General features: G+C 42.8%; 1 protein-coding gene across 2 annotated transcripts in view; it reads left to right on the top strand.

The window, feature by feature from the left end:
- The first annotated feature begins 714 nt into the window (after nt 1-714).
- epas1 (endothelial PAS domain protein 1) overlaps nt 715-11,306 on the top strand; it is a 129,638-nt gene continuing 119,046 nt past the window's right edge. The window contains exon 1 of one of the 2 annotated variants that reach the window (XM_062971230.1): nt 715-1,116. In XM_062971230.1, the coding sequence (XP_062827300.1) occupies nt 1,091-1,116 (26 nt within the window). In that variant the 5' untranslated portion in view covers nt 715-1,090. The remainder of the gene's footprint in view (nt 1,117-11,306) is intronic. The other variant, XM_003225178.4, reaches the window with a different exon arrangement.

The following is an 11,306-nucleotide window of genomic DNA, read 5'->3' as shown; positions in this document are numbered from 1 at the left end:
TAGAGGGAGCTCATCCGCGCTCTCCCCGAGTGGGATTCGAACCTGGGAGTTTGCAGATCAGCAGCCCAACCTTCAAGTCACAAGGCTTTAACCCACTACTCCACCGGGGGCTCCAGAGAGGAGAAGGATGCTGGGGAAAATGGAAGGGAAAGGGAAGAGGGGTCGACCAAGGGCGAGACGGGTGGATGGTATCCTTGAAGTGACTGGCTTGACCTTGAGAGAGCTGGGGGTGGCGACGGCCGACAGGGAGCTCTGGCGTGGGCTGGTCCATGAGGTCAGGAAGAGTCGGAAGCGACGGAACGAATAAACAACAACAACAAGACTTTAACATTTGGGAGTTGAAGCCCAAAAGACATGGAGGGCCGAAGTTTTCCTGTGCCTGCGTGAAGACACCCTAGGTCTGAGCCCTTTCCCCGAGAGGGTGGGGGTCTGACCCACCTGGCTGTGTCTCCTTCGGCCCCTTCCTCCCTCCGTCCTGCGATCAACAAGTCCTGCCAAGTGACTCGACGGGGGGCGGGCCTGGAGGCGCGCACTTTGCCCGCCCCTTGGAGGCAGCGCCCTCGGCGGCCTCTCCACTGGAAGAAGCGCCGCCTGGGGCTCCAGCCTGCCTCCTGCCCCTTCAGAAGAGCCAGCCAAAGGCTTCCCAGGGCGACCCGTCCTCCCTTTCCTCCTCCTCCGTACATATACCCAGCGCCAAAGGAGGAGCGGCAGAAGCAGCCAGGAGCAGAGGCGGCGGGGAGCCGCTGCGCCCTTGCCTCCGCCCTCTCGCTCTCTCTCCCCTGAGCGGGCTGTACAATCCTCGGCAGTGTCCTGAGACTGTATGGTCAGCTCAGGGGCGGCTCGACGGCGTCCTCCTCTTCCTCCGCCGCCCCCACCAAGCCAGCCCATCCGACGGCAAGAGCGCGGAGGGAAAAAGCGCCAAGAGCGCAACTGATCTCTGTCCTCTCCAAGCTCGACGCGCGCTCTCTTTCTCTCCTGCGCCCGGACATCTTCGCGGAGCCAAGCAAGGATCCCGACGGACGGGAAGCCCCTTCCTCTCGGGGGACCAAGCGTGTCAGCATCCCAGCAAGCAGCAGCCCCGCTTCCCAGGATGACAGCCGAGAAGGAAAAGAAGAGGTAAGGGAGGAAAGGAGGAGGAGAGAGGAGATGGAGCGGGGTGCATGGCCAAAGTTCTTGCGCCTGTTCTTTGAAACCAGGGAAGCTCTTCGGATGGTTGAATTCAGATGGGATCTCTCCCCTGTCATCTCTTTCCTAACTCTTCCCAATCCTGATCAGGGCCATCGCCAGAAAAAAATTCGGGCTATTCGGAGAGGTTGAAACTTTTTTTTTTAAGCGAATCAGGAAGAGTAGTTCCATAGTGCAAAATTAGAAATCAGGCTCCATCGATAAACTTCAGTGGACACTCAGGACAGAGAAACGTCAGTGAGCACTCTTGGGGATTTGGTTAACCAGTTAAAATTAATGAGTAAATCAGGTTTTTTAAAAATGAAAATTTTCGGGGGGGGGGGGGTTGAACCCCTAACCCCCCCCCCCCCCTTGGCTACAGCCCTGATCTTGACCAGCCTTTGAAATGAGGGAGGTTGAAGTGGGACTGGATCTCTCCTTCCCCATCTCCAGTGGGGCTTTGTTCTAACCCCAAATGCAAAATGGTCCAACCGGTGTCTTATTTTGCTTTATTTAAAGTACAGGGGAGTCTAGTTTATCCAACATAAACAGGCCCAGCAGAATGCTGGATAAGCAAAAACACTGGATAATAAGAAGGGATTTAGGAAAAGCCTATTAAACATCAAATTTTGTTGTGATTTTACAAATTAAGCACCAAAACATCATGTTTTACAATAAATTGACAGAAAAAGCAGTTCAATACACGGTAAGGTTATGTAGTAATTACTCTATTTACGAATTTAGCACCAAAACATTGCAATGTATTGAAAACATTGATTACAAAAATATGGACTACTAAAAATTGATGCCAAATAAAGACAGAATTGCATAAAATTAACTACATTGTCAGAGGTTCAATCCATAAAAGTTGAGTCCTGTGAAGATTTTTAAAAATCTGTGATCCTTGCCTGCCTAGAGAAACAGCTGTGGATCCGGGTGGGAGGCAGACTGAGTTGGATAATAGAGAACGTTGGATGAGCAAAGGTTGGATAAGCGAGACTCCATTGTACTTTCCTTCTGCGTTCTGCTGCATCCACTTCTCTGAAGCTTCAAGACCCAGCTGCATCTCTCTTTACTGTAGAATATATGCAGTGTGACACCCCTTGAATTGTGTTGTCGAAGGCTTTCATGGCTGGAATGATTGGGTTGCTGTGAGTTTTCCGGACTTTATGGCCATGTTCCAGAAGCATTTGCTCCTGACGTTTTGCCTACAACTATGGCAGGTATCCTCCATGGTTGTGAGATATATTGGAAACTAGGCAAGGAAACTAAACCAGAGAAGTCAGCCATAGCAGAATACTTGCTGAACCACCCTGGACACAGCATATTATTTGGGAACATAGAAATACTGGACCATTCCGACAACCATTATGTCAGACTACACAGAGAAGCCATTGAAATCCATAAGCATGTGGACAATTTCAACAGAAAGGAGGAAAACATGCAAATGAACAACATCTGGCTGCCAGTATTTTAAAAAAACTCTTAATTCAGGACAGTAAATAAAGAAAAACACTCTGAAAATAAAAGAATTCCAGACAGGAAACAATCAGGGGCAGCTAATACCTCCCAACAAAGGATTCCCCTAGGCAGGAATCAGGCAGGCCTTGAAGCTGCAAGGCTTTTCAGTGCTAATCAAGGTGATTAATTGCACCATTCACACTTGCCTCCAATGGACAAGAGTTCTTTCCCCCACCCTGTACCTTCCACAGATAAATAAACCTCCCTTCCCTAATTTCCAATATACCTCACAACCTCTGAGGATGTCTGCCATAGATGTGGGCGAAACGTCAGGAGAGGATGTTTCTGAAACATGGCCATACACCGGAAAACTCACACCAACCCACCCCTTGAACTACCAAGGCTCAGTGCTACAGGATTTAGGCTGTTGTGTTTTTACAAGTTCTTTAGCCTTCTCTACCTTGGCAGTTTGAGCAGCATCAAACTGCATCCATTCTACAGTGTAGATGCTTCCTTAAAGTGGATTCTTACCTTCAGTGGTTTCCTTATCTCAAAAGGGCATTTTCTAACCCAAAATGGACAAGGACAGGGTTTCTCCATAGTCCTTTTGGTCAGCCTTTTAAAGATCAAGATGGTGACTGTTGACTATGACAATGATCATATACTTTAAGTCCTGATATCTGCTGGGGTTTGGTTCTGGGATACCAAAATCCGTGGATGCTCAAGTCCAATGATATCAAATGGCATAATAAAGTGGCTTGCCCTACAAAAAGCAGCCAAATCTCAATTTGCTTTTGGGGGGATTTTGCTTATCCGCGGGCGGTGGAATACGCGAATAGGGAGGGCACACTGCATCTCTGCCTTGCCAAAGATAAAAGTGGGCCTCAGGGCGGTTTATGCACATGATGTGGAAATGCGAACAGGCACAATACTTCTGGCATACTATACAAAACGTGTCAAACCAAATATTAGGAATCGATTGAGTGATAACAAAAGAAATGGCAGTCTTATTACAAAGAAATTGTATGGGAAAATACAGGGAAAGGAAGCAAATAACTGAGTGCACACAAGCGGTTATAGTATTAATATTAGATTAGTATTTGTATAAGACAAATCAAAGTGGACAGTAAACAAATGGTATTAATATATGGTGGATCAAATAGAATTTGAAAATATGGATGTAAAATTTAATGGTTCAAAAGATAATGAAAACAGAATGCGAGAAGTTGTAGAAAGATTTTTTTCATGTCAGGAGCAATTTAAGAAACTACAAGCCACTTCTGGTGTGAGAATTGGCTATCTGCAAGGATGTTGCCCAGGGGGCACCCGGATGTTTGATGTTTTACCATCCTTGTGAGAGGCTTCTCTCATGTCCCCACACGGGGAGCTGGAGCTGACAGAGGGAGCTCAACCCGCTCTTCCCAGATTCGAACCATCGACCTGTCGGTCAGCAGTTCTGCTGGCACAAGGGTTTAACCCATTGCACTCCCTAAAGAAAGATGGAATCAGGTCAACAATTAAATTATGAATAAGTCTAGAGATCTGGCCATAAGAAATAGGATACAAATGTTACATAGTATCTAAATCCTCAAATAAGGATTAATATATAAAAGAAAATAATCCTTGCAATGGTGGGTGTTGTAAATGTTGTGTATGTGTCATAAAATTATATCTATCTATCTATCTATCTATCTATTTAATATTTTTAAAAAGGGGGGAAAGATAAAAGTGGGCCTCCCTGATCACTGGACAGCTCCAATAACATGCATTTTGGAGAGAGTGCGTTGTTTGGGGGGAGCAAGGAATTTATTTGTCCGAATGGATCGATGAATAGGTTGTCTCCCTCCCATTTCCTGCTTTGTTAATATTTACCAGGCATTTTCAAATAGCTATAGTTGCAAATTGAATTATGTTGTAACTCACCTCCAGGCTTGGAGAGACATGTAAGAAATAACATTGATGAGGATGAGGATGTTGAGGGTGATCTGGCCAGCCATTGTTGAAATTCTTTGCTTTTTATCAGTAAGATTTCAGCATGGAAAGACTCATATATCCCAGTCATATCATACAGTCAGTGTAGGTTGGGCGAAGAGGCTGAGAGGGGCTTTGATTCAGGTGGGAATCTAGGCACCTTTTGGGCATTTTGGACACCTATTGACCCCAAAGTGTGCCTAATTCATTTTCTACACTCTACTTCTTAGCCAAAAAGCCTTTCGGCATTTTGGTTGAGATTTAAGCATATTATTCTGACATTATTAAGTGTGTTATTAGTTGTCTTTAAAAGCTTCAAGGTGCCTTATTTCAAGGAGTGGAAAGAAATGCACCTAATTTAGGTTATCTTTGGGCGCATCTACACTGTAGAATAGATGCAGTTTGTATCCACTAACTGCCATGGCCCAAATTAGTGGAATCATAAGAGCTAATGGAATCAGGAAGCAGCTAGGCTTTGAAGCTGAAAGGCCATTTAATGCTAACCAAGGTGATCACACTTTCCTCAAACAGACAAGAGTTCTTTCTCCCACCCTGGATATTCCACAGGTATATAAACCCTCTGGGGCCTCTGGTGGTACAGTGTGTTAAAGTGCTGAGCTGCTGAACTTGCAGACCGAAAGGTCCCAGGTTCAAATCCCAGGAGTGGAATGAGCACCCGCTATTAGCCCCAGCTCCTGCCAATCTAGCAGTTCGAAAACATGCAAATGTGAGTAGATCAATAGGTACCACTCTGGCGGGATGGTAACGGCGTTCCATGCAGTCATGCCAGCCACATGACCTTGGAGGTGTCTACGGACAACGCCGGCTCTTCGGCTTAGAAATGGAGATGAGCACCAACCCCCAGAGTCAGACATGACTGGACTTAACGTCAGGGGAAATCTTTACCTTTACCTATATAAACCCCACTTGCCTAGTTTCCAGCAGACCTCACAACCTCTGGGGATGCTTGCCAATAGATGTGGGCAAAAGTTCTGGAGAGAATGCTTCTGGAACATGGCCAGACAGCCTGGAAAACTCACAGCAACACATAAGAGCTATAGTTTGGTGGGTACCAGGATTCTTTGGCAAAGAAGGCTAAAGACCTTGTAAAACTATTACTCTCAGGATTACATAGCATTGACCCTTGATAGTTAATGAGGTGTCAAACTGCATTAATTCTACAGTGTTGATGCACACTTGGACGTTGCATTCCAACATCTCAAATAGCGGGAGAAATGTCAGATCTTTGTGCTGTCTCTGCTGTGGCACATTTTGTGACCTGTGCACTTTCAAAACGTTTAATTTGACTGACGTTCTCTGCAATACAACCCTGAAAGCCAAGTACTTTCCTTGCTTGCAAGAGGATTCAGTCCTTTAAAGATTTCCTCTACTTTAATTTCCAAGTACGATGCCCGGGGGGGGGGGGAGGGGCATTGACAGGTCCGAGCGGCATCCCCATTAGTTGTGTATCAATAGTAACTTACTATAGTTGCTCCAATAGTAATCTCAGAGTAGCCACACTGAGGTCTTCAGCAGGACTGAAGATTTGGGCCGGATTTGTGGCTGCGAATTTTCCCCCTCAGCCGCTTAAGCTGCGGGGGAAAGGGCCTGAGGCTGTTAGCAATGGTGGGAGTTGAGTCCAAAACATCTGGAGGGTCAAAGTTTCCCCATGCCTGGTCTACAGTGTAACTTTTTCAATCTTCCAGCAGCATTATATAAGTTTAAGACTCTACACTGTAGACACATATAATGCAGTTCAGTGCAATTCTATGTAGATGAAGCCTGTATCTGAACTCTTAAGGTGCCACAACATTCTGGTTTGTTTGAACTAATAACAGCCTGGCAAAATTCCTTTTGGAGAGCTTTCTCTTCCAGGATCCTCATGCTGCTGGTAGATTCTGAGAGGTATCATTCGAAATAGAAAATTCGCCAAACTAAATAGAAATGCTGTACGTTTCTGAGAATTATCTTTTATTTCCCCACTGCTCATAATTACTAGAAAGTGCAGTAGAATGAAGGTGGATGATGGGAATGCAGCATCCAGTGTTAGATAAGAAGAGGATGCTCACATATTACATTGAATATGCATGTCAGTGCATAGTTTTGGTTGTTGTTTTCTTGGCAAGATGCATTCAGGAGAGTGCGTGTTTCTATGAGGCTGAGAGACTGTGACTCACCCAAGGTCACAGAGCCGTTGGTGGTGCAACGGATTAAACCCTTTTGTCAGCAGGACTGATGACCGAAAGGTCAGCAGTTTGAATATGGGGAGCAGGGTGAGCTCCTGTCTGTCAGCTCCAGCATCCCACATGGGGACATGAGAGAAGTATCCCACAGGATGGTAAAACATCCAGGCGTTCCCCGGGCAACATCTTTGCAGACGGCCAATTCTCTCACACCAGAAGCAACTTGCAGTTTATCAAGTCACTCCTGACATGTAAAAAAAAACCAAGGTCACACAGTGAGTTTCCATGGCCAAGTGGGAATCAAACCATACTCTCCAGAGTCATAGTCCAATTCTCAAAGCGCTATTGAATGGACATTTGTTCAAATGATTGTGAACCAGTGTGAGAAGGAAAATCACTTGAGAGAGGAAAAGTCACTTTGCAGGACTTTCCCCAAGGGAGTTGTAGTTTGGCAAAGAAGGCTATAGACTTGTAAAACTACAACTTCCATGATTCTCCATAACATTGAACCATAGTGCTAAAATGGTGTCAAAACTCAGTGGAACTCTCTGTCCCAGAGTGTGGTGGAGGCTCCTTCTTTGGAGGCTTGTAAACAGAGGCTGAATGGCCATCTGTAGGGAGTTCTTTGAATGTGATTTTCCTGCTTCTTGGCAGGAGGTTGGACTGGATGGCCCCCAAAGTCTCTTCCAACTCCAGGATTCTATGAAAATGCATTAATTCTTCACTATTGACAAGGTAAAATCATCTCCAAGGCATTTAGTTGCCTTCTTCACATTGAACTGAGTGGATATTGCTAAAATAAATTCTAAGATAACAGAATATTCTTGCTTCGTGTTTTTACTTTATTTAGAGTGTGATTGCATCAGAATTAGACATTTTGAAAGCCTATTTTTAAGCATACTTTTAAGCAAACACAGTTCAATCCTACACACACTGTTTTGGAAAGTCAATGAAGCTGGGTTGAAGGTCCTTTACTCCTAAGTAAACTGAACACACAATTGTAGTCCAAAACCCCTCCAGAATGAAACCAATGTGATATCTTTCTTTCCTAAGCCAGCTTGAATAGTTCCCTTAGTTTTGAAGCTCATTCTCTTTAGAAAAGGTTTTACTGGATATTTTATTGGTTTGACCAAGCCAGTGGAATGGAGTGAGTCAGAAACCTGATCAAATAGTAAAACTTTTAGATTACAGCCTCTCCTGTGATTGTAACTACTCTCTTGCAATGCTTTTACAGGAAGATGATTGCTTTTGTTGCCTTTTTATGCATTCATACAATACAGTTTGGGCACGTTACCAATTTTGTCTTGATAAAGGCATTACCACTCTGTAAAAGAAAAAGTTAAAGAGAGGGAAAGGGAATGGCAGTTCCAAAGGTAGGTCAAAGGTGATATGTATTACGCAAATATATATTCCTGTTTCAAGACTGGCAAATAACAACTTTTAGAGAGGAAGACGGGAATATCTAACAAAATCTAGTACTGTATATGAATACTGTAACTTGCAAGTTGTATTGCAAACCAAAGACTGGAGAGAGAAATGCTGAATGCTTGATTTAATGATTCCAGGGTTCCGATCCATTCAGATCCCAGATCTGGAATCATTATAGTTGAATTGATTGTCAATTGTTTTGGGGTTTTTTTATTGCTAATTTGCTTGTACAGTGGGTCCTTTGTACCCAGTGGGGTTCCAGGATCCCTTGTGGATACTAAAGCCTTGGATGCTCAAGTCCCATTACATTTAGTGGCATAGTAAAATTGTGTCCTTTCTATAAAATGGTAAAATCAAGGTTTGCTTTGTGGCATTTTTGAGAATATTTTTAAGCTGTGGATGATGGAATCTGTGGTTGCAGAATCTGTGGATGTGGAAGGCCGATGGTATTTTCATTTGTGAGGTTTTACTTGTGCCTGTTGACATCTTTGGCATTCCATAGGCAACATTTTAATCTTTGGTATAATAGCAGTGCAGAAATGTAGAACCTTTTTTGTCCCGTCAGAAGCGACTTGAGAACATACTGCAAGTCACTTCTGGTGAGAGAGAATTGGCTGTCTACAAAGATATTGCCCAGGGGACATCCGGATGTGTTACCATCCTTTTGGGAGGCCTCTCTCATGTCCCCGCAAGCTAGATCTGATAGACGGGAGCTCACCCTGTCTTGCAGATTCGAACTGGCAACCTTCAGGTCAGCAGTCCAGCCACACATTGCACTACCCCGGCTCCTTTTTGTAGGCACTGCCTTATATTAAATCAGAACATTATCCACTCCAGATATCAGCAGTTCTCTATAGTTTTAAGCAAGATGGCTTCCTAGCCCTACCTAGGTGGAGCTCTGTAGTAATCCATGGTGATTTCCCATCTGAATATTTATCCTGTCCTAATACTGTTTAGCTTCTAGAATCAAATGAGATCAGATGTATTCAGTGTGAGATGTGGATATGTCTCTTATGTCTTGAGTCCCTATTTTGGAAGAAAGGCGAGATAAAAATAAAGGAAATGCATAACAATTAAAATATTTGTAGTTTGGAATGCAAGGAATGATCAGAAAGTGATTCAGAAACCAATGTGGACCCCTCCCTCACCTCTTGAGGTCCAAATGGCACTGAAGTCAGTTTCATTATGATGCCGAGTTTGATAAAGAGATTATGATGATGATGATGATGATTACAGCTTGGACATCTATTATCCAGAATTCTGAAATACTTCAAAATCTAAAATTGTCCACATAAGTGGCTGAGATGTTAGAACCCTTGTTTTCTGATGGTTTAATATACACAAACTTTATTTTATATACAAAATTATTACAAATATTGTACACAAAATTCCCTTCAGCCTATGTAAATGAATCATAGGTGAATTTCTTGTTTAGACTTTGGTCCCAGCTCAAGATATTTCATTATGTTCATATACATACAGCTATTTTCAAATTGGGGTGGGGGTGTGTGTGGAGGGAACCCAATTCCAAAACATTTCTGATCTCAAAGGTGTTACAATCTCAATAACCTGTGTAGATGATTTTGGATTTTGGATTATTTTGGATTTCCAGAAAACGGAGGCTCAACCTGTAGTGTTCTGTTCTTAATATCATTTGATATTTATACAGATAATGAAGCATTATGCAATATCCTTAATACATGATTTCTTCAATCTGTTATAAAGAGCAGGATTAAAGTAGGCTTGATATTAGATATCTATATTCTGTCTAATAAATGTATGTATGAAGGGGAAAATACATCATAATGGGATTTGAGGTTCAGATCTCATATTGCAGAAAGAGTAGTTTTCAGGTAAACCATAATCTCTTGGCCTCAGTCTTTTGTCTGTGAAATGGGGTTATTAGTTTTTGGCTCCAGGGTAGTTCAGAGGATTAGCATGTGACTGTATGAAAAATTTTGCAAAAGCATTGCACAATTAAGTTTTGATATGTATTGATATGATACAGGCAGTCCCCAAATTACAAATATCCGCCTTAAAAATGGGAGTAAGACAACAGGAAGTGAGAGAACTCTACCCCTAGGAAGGGAATTTCACCATCAAGATGGTTTCAAAACATTGATCTTATTTTAACACCTGATTAATCAGTGGAAGTTATGGATTACTCTGTTAAATTGGGACCATTTTTTCTTAATCCATTTCAATTCATTTTGATTAATCCCTCAAACTTACACTGCTAATTTTACATCTACATCTTTGTAGTCTTATTATGGAGAAATGCCTTAAGCCAATCAATCCCTCAGACGCCTGTTTTCTGGACTGCCTCAAATTTCACAATAAATACCCACATAGAATCCGCCATCCCTGAAAGCAGAAATCCGGGCAAAGTCCTAAGGCAAAATAACACAACTCTGTGTGTCTAAGCAAAAGCAAGCCCAAGTACTGCAATCCAAAGCGCTTAAAGCCACAATCAGATACTCGTTTATCTGGTAGTAAACATGAACAGGATTGCAGCCTTTAAACACAGTTTGGAATATTTTCCACCAGCTTTAACAGGACTTAACTTTGGCTCAGCTGTCTTTTGAAAAGAGGATCCGACTGTTAGATTGCCTGCCTTGGAAAAATAAAACCAAGAGAAAACTTTCTAGTAGCTTCAGATCTTCTGTGTCCATATCTTGTATGTCCTGTTATCTAAGATAAACAACATAGATGTCAATTATTTCTTTTCTTTTGGCCTATTGGCCAAAGATCTCTGTTTACAGCCAGGCACACAACCTATTCTTAAACTTGAATAATAGAAACAAAGAGAATGACTCGATATACACTATGCCAAGTGTCTTCATTTTACAGAAACAGTCCTGATTAATTCTCTGTCATTTCACTTTTTCAGCTAAAGTATCCCAGTTTTCATCTCCTTTTCCCTTTGTCCACAGCTTACTTCAATAGCTATAAACTGAATTCAAAGTGCCATATAGATTTAATAAATTATTTCATCTTCTTTGCCAAAGAGTATGAGTGCCTCACCAGACTACAACTCCCATTTCCATAGCATTGAACCGTGGCAATTAAAGTGGTATTGAACTGCATTATTTTTACAGT

Source organism: Anolis carolinensis, chromosome 1 (assembly GCF_035594765.1).
Source record: "Anolis carolinensis isolate JA03-04 chromosome 1, rAnoCar3.1.pri, whole genome shotgun sequence".
Classification (NCBI taxonomy): domain Eukaryota; kingdom Metazoa; phylum Chordata; class Lepidosauria; order Squamata; family Dactyloidae; genus Anolis; species Anolis carolinensis.
Note: the sequence above shows the minus strand (reverse complement) of the source record. Positions and strands in the feature narration are given on the sequence as shown.